The 23,584-nt window shown below is 37.7% G+C and overlaps 1 protein-coding gene across 1 annotated transcript in view; it reads right to left on the reverse strand.

The window, feature by feature from the left end:
- KCNMB2 (potassium calcium-activated channel subfamily M regulatory beta subunit 2) overlaps nt 1-23,584 on the reverse strand; it is a 236,124-nt gene that overhangs the window by 20,153 nt on the left and 192,387 nt on the right. The window contains exon 2 of the mRNA XM_006770029.2: nt 11,200-11,322. Within this exon, the coding sequence (XP_006770092.1) occupies nt 11,200-11,255 (56 nt within the window). The 5' untranslated portion in view covers nt 11,256-11,322. The remainder of the gene's footprint in view (nt 1-11,199; nt 11,323-23,584) is intronic.

A 23,584-nucleotide genomic window follows, 5' to 3' on the forward strand; every position in this document is an offset into this window, starting at 1 on the left:
TGTGGGAGAAATAAGGGAAGGAAGGCCAATGTAGTTCACTAAAGTTGAGATCTCAGGAAGAAGAATGAGTCTGGGGCATGACTACAAATTCAGTTTCAAATATGGGGATGTCCAATAGTAGGTAAAAAGGAGGAAATTGGATTTATAAGTATGAAGCAGATATAGCCTTGGTGTGTGTTGGCAAAGCAGTATGTTTAAACTCTGATGGGGCAGTCTTGGCTTCATGGTTCCTGATGAGCCATGAATTAGTATGGTGGATACACATGTTGACAATAATAAATAGTAGATCTGTACACTTTTCTACATATATAGGCAACATTTTGCCCAAATCCTTTTGTAGCATATGAATTATTGATAAGTCTACAAGGCAAAGCCAAACATAACAAAATATTTTACATAAAAATATTTTTAATTGTCCAGTAAAACTTCATTTTTACCCCAAGCAATAGTCAACACAGTCCAATTTTATTTCAAGCTCCATATTTGGATAGTTCCTTAAACTTTGATATTAGGTCTATAACTCATAAGCAAAATATTTATGAGGCTCTATACATACAAACATGGATATAAAGAGTAAAATGTGCAAAAAATATTTTTCTCCTATCTTTCTCTGGGTATTTAAATTAAGATTCTCTGGGTATTTAGTCTGCAGGAGAAAAGTATTCAGGTAAAAGTACACAGGGTAAAGATCATTCATTAATTCATTTGTCAATGTTTTTTAAGTCTTCACAGCACATTGTGCTAAGTTCTGGGATACAAAGTGAATAAAACATATCCTGAGGGAACTGGGGAGATACCAATAATTATGTGCATTGCAATGAGGCTGATTAGAGATGAGTGCAAGAGGGAAGCAGGTCAGTATATTGGGGGTGGATTTGCCTAGGGATCAGATACTGAAAGGCTAATGCACCAAGATGAGTCAATTCACCAATTTATTGAAGGATTACTTTGCTACATGAATAATTGGCCCACTTTATCACATTTACAGATGTAATAAAGTCATTTTAAGAAGGGTTGTTATATTAGTAAATGAATATGAGTGCATTTTTCTTATAAATATTTTAAGAGTATATTTCAAAAATATACTCAATTATAAAGTATATTCTTATGAACATATTCTTTTTAGCAGTATTTTAAGATCTGTTTGATTTTTTAAAAAGCTGTTTTCTAGGGAGGCTTAGTCTTCTTATAAATATGTGCTTATGAATATATTCAAAGATACATCTTTCTTGAATAGGTGTCTGAATATATTCTTCTAATAAATGTAACAAAAGTTTAATATTTCCTATGGGAGCCTTTCAGTGTATATTTATTTTTAAAAATTATTTTTAGAGTCATTTGCTATTTTGCTAACATTTTAGCATCGCTGAGATCCTTATGGCAAATTTCACATTATGATTATTTTGATATATTTGTCAGCTTTATCAATTTACCCACATTTGTTTCTTTTAACCATTCATAAGGTTACAGTAACTGATTTTGGATGGACATTTTTAATAGCTTTTTGAAGATTCATGAAGTTTAATTTACTCAATTTTTATTTTGTCTTTATAACATCATTTTATAAAATGCTTAATGTGTCTCTGCTCTAGGCCTGTGATTTTAATAGGAGGGATCTAGGCAAAAATGGTGAGACACTCTGCTGGGGCAAAATTGAAGAGAATCAGATCAGCATAATGAACAGTTTAACCTGCTGATTCTAGAGTGAGGCAGCCTAGGGGCAGAGTGGAGGGGAAACTGAAGATCAGAGAGAGCAGTAGGGCATGATTGGGGTGGGGGTAAGGAGGAAAGACTAGGGGACAGAGAGAAGGGAAGACTAGAAGCAAAGGGTGTCCAGGACACAGGGAAGGAAAGACAGAGGGACAGAGAGGTAGAGGAACAGTGGCTGCAGACACTGAGAGACAGAGGGGCAGAGTCTGAAGGCCCCAAATCTGGAACCCCTGCAACCTTTTTGGTCCCTGCTAACCCACTGAACTATGTGGAGTTAGAGTGATCATACAAAATTTTTGGATCATTGCAAATTTGATAAATTCATCAAAATGATTAACTGGCAAATGAACAATTTTGGCATATTGGCTTCAGGCAAATTGGCTGCCACTGTATTGGGTATTCCATGAAGGGTTAATGGTGGTAGGTAAATTGACCCAGGGCTGTGATTAAATCAGCATGAAGGTGGTTTAGAAGGCTGCCAGTTGGAGGCCATAACTTGGTTTAAGCAGGGATGGTTCAGGTCCTGTGACAGGCAGGACTTAGCCTCCAATGAGCAAACAATTGAGAAGAGGAAGAAAATCCAGGCAGATTATGAGGGAGTTGGGGTAGATGAGTATGGTTGGATTCCAGGATCTGGTGGGTGAGGTATAAGAAGAGGCCAGAGATAAAGGGTCTTGTGTGTTTTCTGAAGTTAGAGGAGCAATTAAAATAATCTAAACAAGGAAGTGGTATGATTAGATTTATACTTTAGAAAGACCACTCATGTTAGTGTGGTTGGTTGCTTAGAAAGCTTTACGTTTGAATGCAAAGAGACTGATTCTGAAACTCTCCCTGCATTTCAGGTGTCAGATAAAGAGGAGTAGGAAAAAAGCAGGGTGTAAGGGATGAAGATCTAGATCTAGGCATCATTTGTGTCCAGAAGTAACAATTAACACTGGGTTTTAATGAGACTTTCTAGGCAGTCAGAGGAACAAAAGACAGTGAGGGTATGATAGCACAGAGAGGCAGGAAGACAGGGCTGCAAAGGGTCCCGAAGTTGTAGGGAGGTGAGGGGGTACCTAGCTGGTATAGAAAAGAGAAATAGGAAAGATGTGATTAGAAGTGAAGAATTATGCATATCTGAAATTACTTGGCAGAAAGCGCTTCAGAAACTTACACATCATATTAACATAATGAATATCTATTATTTATGCCTCTCCGGCCCACTGAGTACAGAACTGCTCAAGGAGTCAGACCACATTCATCTTTGTAAGTTCAATCTCTTCCATTTATTAGGCTCACAACATATGTTCCTTTCATCTGGGCTAGAAATGGCTACAGATATGTGAGATAGCCAGCACAGGGAGGCTAGGTGGTCAACTGAACCAAACAAATCAGAGAACTCTGGCTGGAACAGGCTCCTGACTTCTGGCTTCCTCTCAGTGCCCACTGGACTCTACCACCGACAAAGTTAGTATTCCTTCTAGAAAAACTTCAAGCTTTTCAGGCAAAAAGAGATCTAGTTTCCAGACTTCAAGGAAAAGTGCCTTCTGTTCTGTCCCATGAGGATGAATCTGCAGGGCAATGAATTGTGAAGTGCCAGCTGAGCTGAAACGAGTGGAGTTGCTATGTATTTCTGCCCCAGGAACACTCAACCTGTTATCCCATATGCCAGAGTTGGGAGTGGCATCGATTAAAACAGCCGTTGGTTTGCCCTCTGTTCACCAAAGCCTTCCATATTTTTTGAGATGGGCTTCTCATATGTATATCCTAATAAACTGATAAAAGATGAGAATCTTTTATTAGTTTCAGATTTTATTGTGTGTTTTATCCTTGAGCTAGTAGGTATTTATTTATATGGTCCAATTTGAATAGTTTTATTGTTTTTCTGTTTTCAGTCTTTTAAAGTGTACATTCCATCGGGGGGAATGTGCTTTTGAGTTTGGGAACAAATGTCAGTCACACCTAATACTGTCATTAACATGAGGGCTTTTGCCCATGAACTTAATGTTATTAATTGTCAAGGAAGATTATAATATTATTTTATGGATAAGAGATTATGGGTGAGAGCAAGATTATAGAAACAAAAGTAGAAGGTGATTCTTTTTAGTCAGGTCTTTAATTTATCAGATCACATAATTTCCCAATGGTATCTTAATTTCTAATTCTTATTTATTTTTACCTGATCTATTAGCATATTAAATTTTATAAAGGTCTTTAGTAAAAAATATAAAAGAAGGCAGAAAATTATGTGAATTATTCAGATAATTTAGACTATCTCTATAACCTAAAGAGCCTTTGAGGAGCATTACCTTTATATTGACCACATTATTTGGCTCTAGTGCAACAATGGTAGAAATAAATAACAAAAAATAGAGTGAGTCTCTACATGAAATAAAAACATAGTTCCCCAAAACTCATGGGTCATGGAATAAAACATGATAAATTAGGATGTATTTAGAACTTAATGGTAAGAAAAACACTTTAGAGTAACTAGTGTCATGAAACTAAAGAAATACATAAATAGAAATATATAACCATAAATGTTTATATTAGATAAGAAGAAAGCTGGAAAATTAATGTGATAGGCATCCAACTTAGCAAATCAAAATAAAGTGTAAAAAAAAGGAAATAAGAAACATTAGCAGAAATAAAATAGAAGATAAAACAATACTAGGAAATCAATGAATTCAAAGATTATTTTTTATTGAAGACTAATGAAATAGGTAAACCTCTGATAAGACTGATCAATAAAAAAATATAGAAGTCCCACATAAATATCAGGAATTAAAAAAACCATAAGCACAGATACAGAAGAGATTACAAACATAATAGAGGATGTTAGAAATAATGATAGCAAGATATTTGAAAACTTTGATATATGATTTGCTAAAATATGTAGTAAATTCTTATAAATATGTAACTAACAAATGGATTCAGAAGCAATTAGAAAATCAAAATAGTAATAAATCATTAAAGAAATTAAAATATCTTTATAATGGAAATACTGGGCTCTGATATTTATAGGTGAGCTCTAACTATATTATACAAATCATTCCAGAGGGTAGAACAAGATGGGATTCAACCCAGTCTATTATGAGGTTAGTAAAATTTGGCACAAAACCCAAATCAGACAAAAAGAAAAACTGCAGATTAATTTTACTCATAAACATAAATGCAAAAATTTTAAAAACAAGGTAGTTCACCAAATCTAGCAATATATTAAAGTGAAAATGCATCATGATCAAGTTGGGTTATTCCAGGAATATAATGTCATAATTTGATTATCTATTAATGTAATATATTACATAAATCTTTTAAAGGACTACTACCATAGGTTAATGTAATAAATGTAGAGAAACATATTTGATAAAATTTGACATATATTCATGATAATAATTCTTATCAAATTAAAAATAAAAACATTCTGTGATAAATAACATAGAGAAAATACTTATACTAAAGTTTATACATAATAGTGAAATATCTAAAGAATCTACTTTATGAACAGGAACAAAGCAAAGATGTTTACTATTACCTGTTTTATTCATGATTTACAAGCTAGCCTAATGAAGCAAAGAGTGGTATAGGGCATATTTACTGATAAATAAGAGACAAAAGTATATTATTTACTAATGATATAATTATGAAGAAAATACAAAAGAATCTACATATAAATTATTAAAATTAATAAACTTTAGCATAGCTGAAACAAAATGTTAATAATACCACTTGCCTTTCCATATACCTGCAAAAGTAGAAAATATAATTTAAACATCAAAAAAAGAAGGTACTTAGGAATAAATCTAATTAGTTATGTGCAAATTCTCTGTAAAAATTATAAAACTTTATTGGGAGATATTAAGGAAGACAAATTAATGTAGAGATCAATCATATTCATTCAGAGAAACACTTGGTGACATGATGCAAATCTACCACAATTAAGTAAAAGATTAATAAAATTCCAATAAAAATTATCAAGAGGTTGTTTTTTTTTTTTTTTTTGGAAAGTGGGCTTGACAAGTTGATTCTAAATTTGTGTGAAAGTGCAAATGTCTAAGGATAGCAAGTATACTCCTGATTACAAAAAACAAGGTGGGTGACCCGACCTATCAGATAGCAAGATGTATTGTAATGCTAAAGTGTGTAAGTTCAAGTGTGGTGTTTGTCTGAGGTAGACAAAATTAAATAGAATAGAGGTCCAGGAATATATTCATGTGTATATAGAAACCTAATAAAAAATGCATGTATGCTTTTAGATAATTGGTGAAAAGATAAACTATCCAGTAAAATGTACTGGGGTAATTGGCTATTCATATAGAAAAATAGATTGGATGCCTATTTCACAGCACATACAAAGTCAACTTCAGATGATTTAAGACTTAACTATGAAAGGCAAACTTACAAAATATTAAGAAAACACTACAAGAGCATATCCTTTGGAATGTGGAGTTGGAAGGGATTTCAAAATGTTTAAAAACTTGCTACGTTAGAACACATTAAAATGAAGAACATATGTTCATGAAAAGACATCGTAAAGAAAATGAAAACACAGGTCATAAACTGGGAGAAGCTATTTGCATACAACAGACAGACAAAGGGTTAATATAGACTTTTATAAAGAATTCATACAAATCAATAAGAAAAGGACTAACAATCCTGTAGAAAAATGGGCCATATTCTTGAACAGGCACTTGGCAGAAAAGAACTGGAAAAATAGGTTCAGTCTTATTACTAATCTGAGAAATGCGATTTGAAAGCACAATACCATCTGAATTGATGAAAATTAAACATCTGAAAACTCTAGGCAAGGCTGTAGGGCAGTAGCACCACATATATAGCTGCTCTGGAAAGCAATGGCATTGCCTGGTAAAGTGGAAACGGCATACTTTTGAACCAAACATTCCCAAGTTAAGTATATAGCCTAAGAAGTGCTTGTACATGTACAAGGGGACATTAACAAAAAGCATTATAGCAGCATTGCTGGTGGAAAAAGAACTGAAAATATTACAAATGTCTATTAGCACAAGACTGGATGAATACATGGCAGTACATTCATATAATGGCATACAGCATGAGAGAAAATGAGCCACGGCTACTCACATATAAATCATTGAAACATCATGTTTGGTGAAAAAAATGAGTTGCAGAACAATTCACATGGTATGATTCCATTTATATAAAGTTTCCAAACATTCAGAAGTAAACAACATATTGTTTAAGGATTCAAATGTTACAGACGCATGAAGAAAAGCATGGGAATGGTAAACACAAAGTTCAGGATGGTGGTTATCTTTGGATGGGGGCTGGGATAGGAAGAAGGATGCTCTTAGAAAAGCACCCTCAAGGGTTTCAAAAATCCTGATTGTTTTGTTTTTTACCCTTAATGAAGGGTACTCAGATGTTTATTATATTATCACTAGAGGCCCTATGCACAAATTCGTGCATGAATGGGGTCCCTTGGCTTGGCCGGCAATCGGGGCCAATCGAGGCCAGCCAGCCAGAGGGAGGGACTATGGGAAGTTGGCTGGCTGGCCCTGGGAGGGACTGTAGGAGGTTGGCCAGCTGAGGGAGGTTGGCTGTGGTCAGTGAGCATCATAGCTACTGGTGTCATCCAGTCATCTGGTCATAAGGGTCGCTTAGGCTTAAATATACATATATACTAGAGGCCCGGTGCATGAAATTCATGCACTGAGGGGGGGATGTCCCTCAGCCCAGCCTGCACCCTCTCCAATCTGGGACCCCTTGAGGGATGTCTGACTGCCCATTTAGGCCCGATCCCTCAGGGATCCAGGACTGCTGGCTCCCAACTGCTTGCCTGCCTGCCTGTTTGCCCCTAACTGCTTCTGTCTGCCAGCCTGGTCATCCCCTAACCACTCCCCTGCCAGCCTGATTGATGCCTAATTGCTCCCCTGCCAGCACGATCACCCCCAACTGCCCTCCCCTGCAGGCCATCTTGTGGTGGCCATCTTGTGGCCACATGGGGGTGGCCATCTTGTGTGTTGGAGTGATGGTCAATTTGCATACTGGTCGTGACTAATTAGCCATATCCGGCCATGACTAATTAGCATATCTGGACTAATTAGCATATTCCTCTCTTATTATATAGGATAGATTCTTGATATATTAACATGTGGTATGTATTCCTTCATATAAGTTCAATATTTAATAAAATAATTTGAAGAATAATTGATAAACACTCAGCCTTTGCCTTCTTAGCAAATAAACCCTTTCTTGTAATTCTAAATTAGTTATTGCTGCTGCTGTTTTATTTTGCCACTTGCAATTTAGAAATTGATGTAAGCTCACCTATCGAAGAAGTTTGTTCAGAAAAGGAAAAGTATTCCTTGATATTGCTGGGCCTATGAAATGGAGGATAAGGACAGAAACCCGTGTTTTGCATGTAGCAGATGATCTGAAAAAAGGACTGGCTTTGAATTAAAATAAAATAAAAAGTAAAATTGACTTCAACTTCCATGAAGCTATAAAACACTTGGTTTCAGAATTTTTGGTGGACTTTTCCTTCCACTTAGTTGCTGCACCTGTTTGTAAGCTCTTTCCTGATATTCCACCTCTTGAGGAATCCCTGGGCAGCCAATATCCTGACAAGTTTGGCGCTGGTGTCAGGAGAGGCAGGGTGGAGTGGAGCCAAGGATTTTGGCTGCCCGGCCTCTGGGATTGTGGCTGGAGCACAGCTGGAGATGGAGGACACAGAGGCCAGGCTGGCAGAATTAGAAACTGAGGGTGGAACAATTACCCGCAGTTCTGGGCAGTGCTGCCGGGCGATCTAGTTAATTTGTTTTTGAATAATTAACTTGAGGACTTTAATTATCGAGATTCATTATCAGCCATGATCACCTTCATTATCACCATGATTACTGCCACCAAGAGCATCTTAAGCAGAGCAGTAGATGCTGTTCAAAGTCCGTTTTGAGATGTGAATCTTATCCTACAGTGAAGATGAAAATGTGGTCAAGAAAGGTACAGGCAGATGAACCAACATCAAACTAAGGAGACTGGCTTAGTGGCAGATTCTGTTGCTGTATGCGTTGGCTGTTTTTTTCATTTGCTTTTGACTTTGTAGGACAAAGCCATGCAGATTGATTTAGTAAGCCTTGGCATCTCCACCCATAAATAAAGCCTGCTGAAAGTGATTTACTTAGAGTCAATGTTTTAATTATTTTAAATCCCATAGTTACTGAAATCACTCTTTGAAAAATAAATAAATGTAGTAATTTAAGACTTTCATAAATCTTATTGGTGCATAATGAGAAGCTTATTATTCGCTCCTTTTAACTTCACAAATATTGCCAATATGTCATATTCACATGTTTATTATCTCCTTCAATAATACTATTTTCAACTCTCTCTTAATAGCAGGCTTGGCTATTCCCTGTTTCTCCAAATATCTCTTGTTTGATGCTGTGTAAGGCTCTCTCTTAACACAGTTTTCCTCTGAAGGCTTGGCTATTCCCTGCTTCTCCAAATATCTCTTGTTTGATGCTGTGTAAGCTGTAGGGTGCAGGAGAGATAATATGACCTGGGTTTAAACCCTGATTCCATCACTGGTACTTGTTGGACAGAAGTTATTTAAAATCTCTCAATCTCCACTCCCCATTGGTAAAATGGGCATAATAGTCCCTTGTAATTGAGAGAAGAGTTCATGTAAAACATGCAGTACATAGTAATTGCTTGTAAACTGTAATCCCTTTGTTGTAAGAAAAGATACGCACAGCAAAATGTATCTAAGAAATTTTTTTGATGAGAATAAGTGGAAGGTGAAACAAAGACATCTGACTTCACCTGCTCCATGAAGCCTTCAGAATCTCAGGAGGGCTGGTCACTCATAGCCACAATATTCCTGTAGGGCAACAAAATCTCTGCCCTTCTGCACCATCACCAGGAGTGGACATTTTTTTTTCTTTTTAAGGAAATGAGGAAATTACATGTAAAAGATGGAACTTTGAAATGACACATGGAGTTTTAGTTGTAGAGTAAAGGTCTTGCTGAAAGATGATTCAACTTACTTGGCTTGAAAGCAAATGAAAAATGGCTTAAGCATTGAGAAGCATGTGAACATCTAGAGGTGAACAAAGACAGTACATTTTCAGTTGATCTGCTTGTCTTATGATGAACACTGGGAGTTTTTCAAACTTTGTTCAAACACTAGTTGTCTTCTGGTCTGCAATTTTACTTTAACATCATATCATTGTTTTTTCCATAATTAAGATAGTATATTACAAAGCACTTGGGAAATGGAGAATTTGAAAAACACGGTTTCCCTTCCATGCTTGTCCTTATGTATATATGTTTTGTGGCTGTAATCATTGTATGTAATTTTCCAACCTAATTTTTAGTTAATATTATGACAAAACAGTTTTAAATGCTAAGTGCTATATTTATTAGATTTTATGATTTATTTAACAGGTTTTCTATTGTGCATATTAAAATTGCTTCCCAATTTTTGCAGTAACATATAATTACTGTGTACAGTTTTGCTTTCAGAATTTTTCAAAGGCTTTTATCTGTATGGAAATGCTGATTTAAAAAATAAAAATAAAAGTGCCAGCTCTCAAAACTACATTCCAGCAAACTTCCGCCAGGTCTTTCCTCTTGAGCCCAGCACAATTCATCAATCCTGATTTCTCTCACAACCTGCAGGCAGGTGAGCTCTGCATAACTTGCAAAAGATGGTAGAGGCAATTTTGCTTAAAAGTTAGCTTTACCGAACCCTAGTAATAGTATAAGGTCAATGAGAAAGAGAGAGATCTTGCTGTAGCAACAAAGTCTAACCTATTCCAGTGCTCATTCCTCTATGAGACAAGCCATTATGTAGACTTAGTGAAAAACAAAACAAAACAAAACAAACAAAAAACTAAACTAAAAAGAGAGAGAAGCAGAAGAAAACATTTAAAACTGGCCAGAAAACTTTATGCATGCATTTACTCCCAAATCCCTATGGGAGGGCTGGACCAAGTATGTATTTGTCACTTTATCTTATTAAGACTGTTTTTGCCCCGTTTTTCCTTTACCCAGACTGTTCTGTCAAGGAATTTGAAGGCTCCCTGGAATTGTCCATCCTCTTTTTATCCTCTCCAGCTTTCCTTTCCCACCCTATGTCCAGTGTCTTGAAATGTAATTTTCATTACTTCAGTTCAGAAGGTACTGAGCATTAACTATGGGCCAGGTACGGTGGTAGGTCCTGGACATTCAATGGAGAGTAAACAGAGTATGAGCTGGTCAAGAGGATGGTTCTGACGGAATGCATGTCTGAGATGGAGTTAGCCAAGTGATGAGTGGGTGTGCATGATGTGTGAAGGGCATGTCTCAGAGGCAGGGCTTTGCAAAGCTATGTGGTGGGAGTGAGCATGGGGAGTGCACAGAGGAGGAAGGCCACAATGCCTGAAACCCCATTCCCTCCACATAGAGCCCAGCCAACAGGAACACGTGCAAAACAAAGCTCCGCTGTCCATGCTTTCCCGGTGGCTTCCTGTCTGGGTAGTCAGTTACCTTTTTTCATCGTGTCTGTAAGATGAAGAGGTCCGGCCGCTGGTCCATATAAACATCTTAGGAAATGTGGATCCAGAGGCTCCTTTCCTTACGGTGGAAGTCCTGGAGAAATGATGAAAAGACCTAAAAGAGGTACACACAGAAGTTCAGTCTATTGCTTTAAATTTTGGGAACTCTGTATCAACAACAAGCAATAGCTCTCTGTGGATTGACCTTTCAGTAAGACCAGGTTTCTGATGCTGTGGGGCAGCAGGTCTCAACCCTGGCTGCACATGAAAATCAACTGGGAACTTTTTAAAAACCACTGAAGCATGCGCCCTTTCCCAGAAATGTGCATGAGATGTTTTGAAAGCTTCCCAGGTCTTTTGTTTCCAATGCAGTGCTGGGGTTGAAAGCCACTGTCTTAGGGCAACACGTTTTTCCAATTGAGGCCTCTAAAATACCTCCTCCGAGATATAATTTTGGTATGATTTCAGTCTCAGTGGTACACTATATTTCCAAAATTTTGGTTCAGGTTTGAATACTAACTTTTTGCTCCTTTTCTCTTCAAAATGTTTTTCTTGAAGCTGACAGCTATGAGATTTTGGGGATGTAGTATCATTTTTTAAAATGTGCTCTACTGTTGCCAAGCTGTGGGCTCCTCCCCTTACAGTTGAGTGTCTGAGGAAATCACAGCAGCAGCAGCAGATACTGACTGGCTCCTAGAAGCCCGGCTTATAGGGTCTAATCAAGATATCAGAGGGATGTCGTGTTCTTTTGGTTATAACTTGACTTAGGGATAAGTTCTTTTATCTCCAAGCATAGCAATAAAAATAGTTAGCTGTTTTTATTTATTTTCTACATAATAATCATCTAGGGTGTTAGAAACATGAAATATCATAGGAGTTGTAATCACATATACAATTTAAAATGATATTTAACAAGTAGAAAAAAGGAAGGGAGGTAAGAAGGTGATTCCTTATGGTCTCATTGCCACACTTGGCTTTCTTTCTGGTTGAACACAATATTGAGGGTAAGCCTGGGGATCCAAATAATATTAGCCACTATACACTGTATTAGCTCCTAGATGTGATATATGCATATATTATCTATACATATGTCATGAAGTATACATGCATATATCTGATATACTTATATTATGAAAACCCTGCAAGCTATTATTTCCAGATTACAAATGATACCTCCAGGAGATTGGGATGTTTGTCATAGGCATCCAACCAATGCCCACTTGCCTCCAGTTCTTGTGCTCTCTAGGGAAATACTCATTATGGTCTAGCCCAGTGATTCTCAAGCTGTCATGTGCATGCGAATGTCCTAGAGATCTAGTGTAGAATCTGATTTAGTGGGTCTGGGGTGGCCCCAAATTCTGCATTTATAACAAGTTTTGGGGTGATGCTGATATCGCTGGTATGCAGACAACATTGAGCAGCAAGGGCTAAGGGTCAGTGCTTGGTTATAGGCCCAGTTTTGCTACTAACTAGCTGTGTGGCTCTGAGAAACTCACTTAATTTTTCTAAGGCTTAGTTGTTTTTAATCTGGAACATGAAATGTTTGAAATAGGTAACTTCTAAGATCGCTCCCCCAGCTCCAAAATTTTGTGATCCAGTACATTAAAGAATTAATCTAAGTATATTGTAATTAATTGCATTGCCTACTTTCTGAAAGTAGGTCTGGGAGTGGAGCTCCTTCTGTAACACAAAGGCCATGGGAGGTAGTTGGGATTCAGTAACCAGAATGGACATAAGAGGTCATACTTCAACCCTTGCTATCCCTAGGACAAACAGCAGAGATGAATGGATGCACCAGAATGGATGCCCTAAATAGTTTTAGAAAGATTTAGAAGTTCAATCTTCTAGCTCTTTAGTGACATGAATCTGGTATATTTAAAGTTATTTATGTTGCCTTTTTAATATCTTTAAAGCACATCAAAAGCATAATATTCTCAAGATCCACTCATGTTGTTGCAAATGGCAAGATTTCATCTTTTTTTATGGCTGAGTGGTATTCCATTGTATGAGATATATAAAGAAGATGTGACATATCCAATTATCCATTCACAAACACTAAGGTTGTTTCCATGGCTTGGTTATTGTAAATAACACTGCAATGAACATAGGGGTACATATATCTTTACTAATAAGTGTCTTCATATTTTTCAAGTGTATATCACAAAGAGGAATTGCTGGATCATACGGGAGTTCTACATGATTTTACTCATGTGGAATATAAAACAAAAAGTAACAAACTAACAAAGCAAACAAAATCAAACTCATAGATACAGACATCAGAATGCTGTTTACCAGACGGGAAGAGGGGCCAGAGGAGGGTGAAGTGGGTAGAGGGGGTCAAATATATGGTGATGGAAGAAAACCAGACTTACAGTCATGAGCATGTAATGGAATATATAGATGTTGAATTGTAATGTTGTACTTTTAAAATGTATAGAATGTTATAAATCAATGTTACCCCAACACATTTAATTAAAAGACATAGAGATTAAATGCATTAGTATTAAAACCCATCAGTCTTCAGGAAAGAAGAATGATTTTAATCTAAGTTGAATAAACCACTTCATAAAAATGAGGATTGGCTTAAACTTTTCAGAAGCTATTTCAACATTTCTGATCACTTTAGTCACCCCTCAAATGGTTGGGGACGTGGAATAGACAAAGAAAGGTGGTACAATTTGGGTCAAGGTAAAGCAATAAATGACTGAGTTCCTGGCCGTTACAGGTCATTAGCCTGCATTAACACCACACGTATTACAAATGCTTTGAAATCATTCAAAATGAAAGGGGCTGCAGTGATTTCAATACACTTAGGTGACTTTTCAGACTGCGTTGCCCGCTTGCTCTGTTGCTCTAAGATGATAAAGAAAGGGACGATGAAAGATATGTTTATTCTAATGAACTTGTTGGAAAGGCCTTATTGACTCCTCAGGTTATTCCAATAAGTGGATTTGGTATGTTTACCCCAGTCCCTCCCCCCCCCCATAAAGATACAGTTATTTAAAACCTGCTAATTTTGTTGTTAATTAAAAGGGAAGGGAGTAACTGCCTTAAGGACAACAGTGTAAAGGTTCTGTGCAGGTTGAAAACAATTTCTAGGCTTCAAAGAAACACTCGGATTATGTTAATAAAGCTGGTTAGGCGGTTCTCTCAGCTCAAAGGCAGCCCTCCTGAACTCCTTACCTAATTACCTCAATTCCGCTCACTTTATAAGACAAGCAACATTTCTTTTGAATTGTAATGAGGAAAGTTACACAGAGACAAGAAAGCACTTTATTAACCTTTGTACTTTGGAATCCTACCACGAAACAGAGCTGTGTTGGTGGCTGCACAGGGCTGTGGGCAGGGGGAGAAAACCTGGTCCAATTCTAAAACTAAATGAACTAGGAACTGAGGTGAACCAGGCTGAGCCACGACTGTATGCAGATGAGTGTGATCTGAAACCCAGAAGTCCTAGAGCAGGGAGTCAGTGAGACTGGAACAATATCTTTGTCTCCGGAATTTATAAGGGGGCCTTTCCCATTTCTCACGCACACACATTGTGGGTTTCTACCTCCCTGACTCAGGTCACACCTTCCCTCTGCCTCCGGTCCCTGCCAGGGAGGGAGTTTCTCTGTTTTGAAGGCCATCGCAGATGTCACTTCTTCTGAGAAGCCTTCTCAGGCCCACACGTGCAGCTTCCTCAGCTCTGCTCCCATTCCTGGTACTCGTCTCTGTTAGAGCAAGGCACAACTCATCCCACCCCTTCTGCGAGGCCATGGGCACGCGGGGCAGGGCTCTGTCTTATGCACCTTTATGCACAACACAGGGCACACAGTGACACACTGGTTGTGTTTGCTGCTTTGAGCATTTAAGTGTCCACTGGAAGCATGACCACTGGTACTGGCGCTGGCGACCTGCGTGGGCCTCACTACCGCTGGGTGCAGCCCACAGCTCCTTCTGGTTCCTTCCCTTAGCGTGGGATGTCCCGCCTTCTTCCATCCCCCACCGCCTCTCTTCCCTTGATTGTCCTACTCCCTCTGTCTCATTCATTGACTTGGACAGAAGGTTTCTATTTCTTGCTGAATTATCACCCAGTAAGGTTTTCTTTAGAGAGGGCAGCATGGCCAATGAAGAGATGAGCAGGAGAGTCCCAGGTGCCATTTTGTTTGTTCACATCTTGGCATCACTACCTACGAGTTATGTGACTTTGAACAAGTCAATTGAACATCTTTGTGTCTTAGTTTCTGCAATTGTAAAAATGGGAACAATAATACTTGCCTTTCTGGTACATACTAAGCATTAGTTTATTAATTTTCCTCCTGTTATTAATTTTAAAAGCAAACATAATAATTGGATTTTAATTTTTTTTTGTAAAAAAATCCAATTAAGTTGTTTTGTACTTGTACATTGAGACTATTGATTACCTCCCCTCCCCATGGATCAGTGGCACTCAATAGAGAAAACACAGTTTTCTGAGATATTGAGATAATAAAACTGAAATGCTTCCTCATTCACATTAAGTTAATGCCCATCCTGAGCAACAGAAGCATAAAGAAGGTGCCTCTGAATCCTGGACACACATTAGAATCACATGAGGGAACATCTAAAGAAAGCTGGTGCCTGGGTCTCGAGCCAGACCTGTGAGAAACTTCAGGGGTTATCATTTTTAAAAAGTTGTTCTGGGGATTCTGCCATGCAGTCAAGGTGAGAAACACTGTTACAAACTCTCAGGCTCTGACCTAATTAATGTGAATTATTTTTCTTAAAATTTAAGTACAATTGGTAAACATTATTATATTAGTTACATTAATCTCAAATACAATGATCTGACATTTTTATACCTTTCAATGTAATCACCCCACTAATTCTAATAATCATCTGTCACTGTGCAAACTTATCACAGTATTATTGACTATATTCCCTTCACCTTTCATCCCCTCCCCCCCTCCCTCTCTGGCAACCATCCCTTTGGTATCCATTTCTATGAGTATGTTTTTGTTTTGTTAGATTACACAATATAGGTGAAACCATACGGCATTTATCTTTCTCTGCCTTACTTCACTTAGCACAACACCCTCTAGATCCATCCATGTTGTTACAAAATTTTTAAGGTTGTGTAATATTCCATTATATAAATAGTATATACATGTATACATGCATATTGCATTTTCTTTATCTATTCATCTATCAGTGGACACCTAAGTTGCTTCCATATCTTGGCTATTGTAAATTCCATATCTTTACTATTGGTACATATCTTTTTGAATTAGTGTTTTTGTTTTCTTTAGATAAATACCCCAAAGTGGAATTGCTGGGTCATGCGGTACTTCCATTTTTTAGTTTTTGGAAGAACCTCCATACCGTTTTTCTATGGAGGCTGCACCAATTTGCAGTCCCACCAACAGTGTGCAAAGGTTTTCCTTTTCTCCATATCCTTGCCAAAAAAAAAAATCACAAAAAAGTTAAATTTTATGGAGACTCCCCTGGCTCTAGAAGCTTTGGGTGGAGAGTAACGGCTCTAGAGAGCCCACTCTGCAGTGGCTCTTCACTTCCCACCTGTGCCGAGGCCTTGCGGTGACAGATGCAAGGGCGAGTGGGACACACGGCAGGAAAGAGCAAAGTGGATCCGATTTCTGGTGTCAGTGGCCTTGAGCTATGCACATGGGATACTCTTAATGCACTCTGTTTTATTACATGGCAAGCAGGAGCCGGAGGAACCATTTAACACATAATTACATGCCTAATCTTGCGTAAAATGGTAATTCTAATGACATCACAGCAGCAACTTAAAAGGTCACTCAAAACACAGAAATTTGGGAATGCTTCTAATGCGTGGGACTTCATCTTCGCGGATGGCATATTACATGTTCTCCACAGGAATTGAGTTGTTTTGGCTTTAGGGCCTTTGGAGGAAGAAGGAAAATGTATGGTGGTAATTTTAGACCTAGTGATTTAATTTAGAAAACATTGGTACTTTTTATTGAGGGCGGTTTAAAATGTCATTGGGCTGTTTTCTTCCAAAATGAACTCCTGCACCTGGTTTTAATTAATTCATTTGGGCATCTGCTTGACAATATTTATTATGTGCCTTCCATGTGCCAGGCACTGTACTGGGTACTGCAGGCACCAAGCTACCTATTTATGTTTCTGAGGAGTATAATCCATGCTGGGTCAAAATAATACATTGATTTTTGCACTATATCAGAACTGTTCTTTTTATTTTTCTTTGTTGTTTTTTAAAAATATACTTTTATTGATTTCAGAGAAGAAGGGAGAGGAAGAGAAAGATAGAAACATCAATGATGACAGAGAGTCATTGATTGGCTGCCTCCTGCTTGCTCCACACTGGGCATTGAGCCCACAACCCAGGCATATATGTCCTGGCCGGGAATCGAACTGTGATCTCCTGGTTCATAGGTCGATGTTCAACCAGTGAGCCATGCTGGCCGGGTCAGAATTGCTCTTTTTAAAGGTGCTATGGTTACTGTTCTTTCCTCATCTCACTTAACCTCTCAGCTTGCTGAGTTTGATATCAGTGTCATTAGTCATTTCCTTCTAAAAATGACTTACAGGACAATGCTCTCTTGGTTTTCTTTTCCACTTCCTAGCTGCTCCTTCCATTTCTTTGTTCCTATTTCTCTACCCACCCCTTACATGTTAGTATCATCTGCGGGACTAGCAAGTACTCCTAAATGATTTCTTGGCAATGCCTCTGAACAGGAATGGAAAAGACCTTTCTTCCACAGATTGATGCCCGGAAGATTGAGTGAACAGCTCCATTTGCTGCCTCGTTGTAGAGCTAGAGAAGGGTATTGCTGAACACCATGGCCTCTTTGAGAAGAATCAAATACCAGAGAATGGATTTTTGTTTGTTTATCTACATGTTTATCACAGGCTGCTTTTCAATAGCTGGATCAACCATGTGGGCTCTTCTGGTTGGAGACGGGCGTGGGAGTCACCATGACCTCTGTGACGTATGTGGGCCAGTTGTTGATGTAATTGCGATGTGTTTGACTTCTGCTTCAGGAGATCACAGCTCAAGTTAAATAATGGACCCATCCTTTAGCCTGCTGGTGACTTGGCTCATTGAGCTCAGCGATTCAGAGGCTCCGGGCTTCTAATCTTTACTCTGTCACTGAGTAATTGTCTTACTGCAGGCCAAAGCACTCCCTTTTTCCTCCTCAGTGTTGTCACATGCAAAAGAATGTGGATTTCCTGCTATTCTTGTGGTTAATTCAGCATTAATTCTTCATTTCACAAATATTTGTTGAATGTGTGACTATGTGGCTGGCAATGAGCCTGCATATTGCGATATATGGGTGACCCTTCTGTTATGGAACTTATAGTCTAGAGGAGGAGACAGACTGGTCAGACAAGTGTGGATCAGGGTCTTTGACATAAGATTGTCATGCATGTGCATGAAATAAAATACATATTGCATCACTTCTATAGTCATAATAGCTATCAGAAATCATTATCTCATGACTTAGTTGAAAGAACTTTGAAGTTACTTTCAGGTTGAAATCTCAGCTCAATATATTGTTGAACTTCCCTGACACTCATTTTGCTCATCAAGAAAATCAGCGTAATAACATATCATAAAGAACTGCCATGCTGATGATTTGAAGTAATGTATGGCATTGAGTAAGCACTCAGTAAATGTTATTGTTTTTCATTTGTAGGAAATAGTAGAAAAATTTCCCCTAAATTGGCCATACCAATACATCAAGTCCTTCTGGTTTTTTTTTTAAAGTTTTATTTAAAAAAGTTCTATGAACAAATGGAGAACACATTTTTACATAGTTTTAATTAGTCGACTATTTCATAATTCACTCCTTAATGAGCTTTTCAAGTGGATAATCACAACTGATGCTCAGTTTGATTCCTTCTCTGCTGCATATTTAAAGCCAGTTTAATTGTTAAACATTCACTCTACTGAGAATCACGCAGACACAGCTGGTATGAGAAAACCTGCTCATAACTCATGTGTGCTTCCTAGATTGGTATGAACAACAGGTTTATGTGGATACCATTTCATCTCTTCTCAGCAAATGTGGTTTAATTCTGGCTTCCAGGTGGAAATCTAGGGAGGTAAGCTATAATAAAAGGTTTTTATAGAGAAGAACTAGAAATGAAAATAAAGGTATGAGGCACTTCTCCAGACCTATATAAATACTGCATTTATATGCCTTGCTTTATTTAATTCTGACAGTAACCCTAGGGGAGCTCTCTCTATTTACAAGAAGAGGAAACTGATATTCAGAAAGTAAACAAATTGTCTGAGGTCCCATAGCTATTAAGTTGTAAAGTCAGAATTTCAATACAGGCCTGTCGAACTCCAAAACCTATACTCTCTCAACCTGTACATTTTTGCTAGGCAAACCAAGTACCAAAATCCATATCAAATATAATAGGTACTAAATGATGGTGGCGAGATGCAGCCTTTTTCTTCATTGAGTACCACATCCTTTGCCACATCAAACTTAGAGAGGGAGGGTGGGGGTTGGTAGAAGAATATGGCAGGAGTGAGAAAAAGGCAAGAAAGTAAAGCATAGTAAGACAGGTGAACCCCAACTCAAGCTTTGCTCCTTATTACCTGTGTTACACTGGCAAACTTCTAACACTTTCCACCTGTTTTCTATACATTGAAGTTGTTAATAATAGTACATTCCTCATAGAGTTTTTGTAAAGGCTGAGTCATTATGTGTGGTGTGTTTTGTGATGTTATAATGTAAGAATCACATATATCAGTACACAGTATGTGTAATATGAATATATGCAAGTTTAATATATGTATTTATGTTAATATATAAATACATATGACAGTATGTAAACAGCTATGAAAAGTACAACATGAGGGGAATTAAGTATATGCTATTATTATGACCACTTGAAGTGGGTTAAGTATATATTAGATTTAAAGATAATAGACTCTGTGTAGAAATTCATGAACTTAAATACATTCAGTCGACATTCATAAATGAGATCTTTAATTTTTCATGGAAAGAAGAGTGGAGGAAAGAGTAAGCCAAGGACACAGCACTGCTGTGTCCCAGACTAGTCTGTAACTGGGCCCTTTTGCCTGCTGGCTACCTGTTCCTCAGAGGTAACATGAGAGGATGAAAAGACAGGAGTGGAAGGTTCCTTTTGTCTAAAATGTTTTATTTTGTTCTGCTTTAGAAAATTGCAATCAAGGTCTATTCCTATGACTTATTTGACTTCTCATTTGTCTTAGGTTAGATATGATTTATTTCTGTTTTACATGCTGTTGATTTCTTAAATGAAGCATTGAGTAATGCTCATGGGAACTCTAATAAAGCAGAGGGAGGAGAGAGTAAGCACCGAATGGGAAGGCAACATGAAAATGCCTGCCAATGATCCCTAGAAAGGATTTCTATGGACCACGCCATTGCTACAGAGCTGGACATCGTGGGCACAAATCTTGTCTGGCTGTCAGGATTCCAACAGGCTCTTCTGCCTAATTCCTCCCACCCCTAGACTGTCTCCCCACACAACCCCATCTATAGCCCAGTTTTAAAACCACTGCTCTTTCCCAGATGGGATTTGTGATAGTGGAAATTTTGGCTGCTACGGCAGATGGTGAGGGAGATATTTTGTCAGCAAGAAAATATGGTTCATAGGTCTTGGTCTGTCCAACTGTAATGGACATTGGGTGAACTATAATTAAATTTGTCCGTAGCCTCTCCCATTAGGCATTTGAACTGACTACTATTAATATGTGTAAATTCCTACTCCTGGAGGAATCAGCAATACTAACTCAGTGTTCTCAGCATCAAATTGAATAGGCCAGCCCTTTCCCCTCCTCCCTCCAACCGTCGAAGATTCACTTAATTTATCCATGTGTTTTATTGCTAAGGGGAATAGTGGTAAGAAACCATGAGAACAGGAAGCAGAGAACACTGAGTTGAAGCTCCATTTCTGCCCTTTTGCTACTAATGTTACATTGGATGCAAGCTAATGAACTTCTGTGTGTGTGTGTGTGTGTGTGTGTGCGCGTGTGTGTGTATGTGTGTCTCCTTATCTATAAAGTGGGAATATTAATGCAATCTTTGAGATTTGTTGTGATGTTTAATTAAAATAATGAATGTGACATTATTGGAAGCTATTTATTTATAAATAGCTATTTATATGTATATAAATAACAGTTTATTTATATATCCTAATGTACTTCATATGCCACATTAAGACCATTATCTCAACTAAAGGGATTTGAGACAGAATTCATAGAAATCATTGACTACTAACATTTTAAAGCTGGAAGCATTATGAGAGGTCTAGGCTATATGCCAATATTGAGACAATATTTTTGTTTTTTTTGGATTGATGAAAATACAGCAATATGTGTCAGTTTAAAATGAAGTGAGAAAGCTGAGAAACAAAGAAATGGGTCCGCTTCTTAAACTAATTTTTGCCATACTGCTTTCAAAACATGTCAATGAGTGAAATAAACACTTTAAGCAAATTATAGAGGAGGAAAATGATCGTTGTTTCTTTCAAGGAATTTCTTTAAGAAACAAGGAAATGCAGGTGCAATAGCCAGGGATAGCTGCACCCGAGGACACTGGCTAGACACCATGAATCATGGGGCCAGGGAGGTTGTTTCAGATGCTGTGGTATAGCCTCGATCTAGAGCAGTGGTTCTCAACCTTCTTAATGACGCGACCCTTTAATACAGTTCCTCATGTTGTGGTGACCCCCCCCCCCCGCCCCAATTTCATTGTTACAAATTGAACATAATTAAAGCATAGTGATTAATCACAAAAACAATATATAATTATATATGTGTTTTCTGATAGTCTTAGGTGACCCCTGTGAAAGGGTAATTCGACCCCCAAAGGGATCGTGACCCACAGGTTGAGAACCACTGATCTAGAGTTTACACAGCTCTAAGAAACAAGTTTACTGAGGGAAGCTAGATGACAAATCAACTTAAACTGGTGTTAGTTAGTGACATACATATGCTTCATAGAATTTACCAAAAATAATCAATTCATATGAATACCTATTTACTGTTAACTGATAGGTTAAATCCTTGATCATCTGAGACTCCTAAGATGCTTAGAAGTTATTCTCCCCTCTATCTGATGCTTTGATTCCTTTAGAATACTCTAAACAAGGAGTTACCCAGCTCTTGATTAAACAACTCTAGTGGTGGGGAATTTACTTTCTCTGGAGACCACCTCTCCCATTGTAGAACATTTGTATTTCATGGAAAGTGTTTCCATATGCTGAACTGGAATCTGTCTTTCTAGAGTTCCACTATTGTTCCTGTTCATCCCTCTGGATTGCTTTCCAGATGGTTCAGAATAGCTGCAATATTCTGCCAGCACTTCTTCACTATGAACTGCATGTTATTTAACTGTTCTTCACACAACATGATCCCAGTTTCTTTTCCTATTCTAGTTACCTCCTCAGTATATTTTCTATTGGTTAACGTCTCTCTCAAAGTATCATGGACATACTATTACTAAAATTTATTTATTAGTGCTGTATATATTTTAATTAATTTAGTTGCCACAAACCTCTACAAGATAGGTACACTTATAATTACTATCTTACTGAAGAGGGAACTAGGGACATTAAATAACTTGCCCAAAGTCACAGAGCTGGTGGATGAAGGACCTAGGATACAAATCTGGTGCCTACATTCAGAATCTACATCCTTAAACACTGTACAATTCTATTTTTTCCTGAATATAGTGTTTCTAGTGTCATCTGATTAGTGTTGAGGATGGCAACACTATCACCTTCTTCTATTTATGTTTCCTGAGATCATGTTAACATTCCTGGCTGGTATGGTTGATTATGGTACATACAGGGAATTGAAAATGAAGAGTCAAATCTTGAAATTCCACCTGTCTTGCAAAGACCATACAGAGGTCCTGGGCCTTATCTTGAAGATGATGAAATCCTATTATGCATTTAATTTTTTTTAATTTTAAAATTCATTACACATTTTAAGCAAGGAACCAAGCCACATGATGATATTTACATATTTGAAAGGAGTATTGATAAATTAGAGCAGGATGAAATAATAAGCAGGAAGGAGATGATAATGGCAATAATCCAAGTAAGATCTGAAGGAAGTGTGGATGCCAAATAAAGAAAGAAAGAAAGAAAGAAAGAAAGAAAGAAAGGAAGAGATCCAAGCAGTGTTTGGAAAGTGTGAGGTCAGGACTTGGTGATATTGAATTAAAGAGGTAAAAGGTGATGGAAAGAGGATTTTATTAAAAAATTTAAAAAATCCTCACCTGAGGATATTTTTCCATTGCTTTTTAGAAAGAGTGAAAGAGAAGGGCAAGGAGAGAGAGAGAGAGAGAGAGAGAGAGAGAGAGAGAGAGAGAGAAACAGAGAAACATTGATGTGAAAAAGAC

The sequence above is a fragment of the Myotis davidii genome, unplaced genomic scaffold (assembly GCF_000327345.1).
Source record: "Myotis davidii unplaced genomic scaffold, ASM32734v1 scaffold123, whole genome shotgun sequence".
In the NCBI taxonomy this organism is placed as follows: Eukaryota; Metazoa; Chordata; class Mammalia; order Chiroptera; family Vespertilionidae; genus Myotis; species Myotis davidii.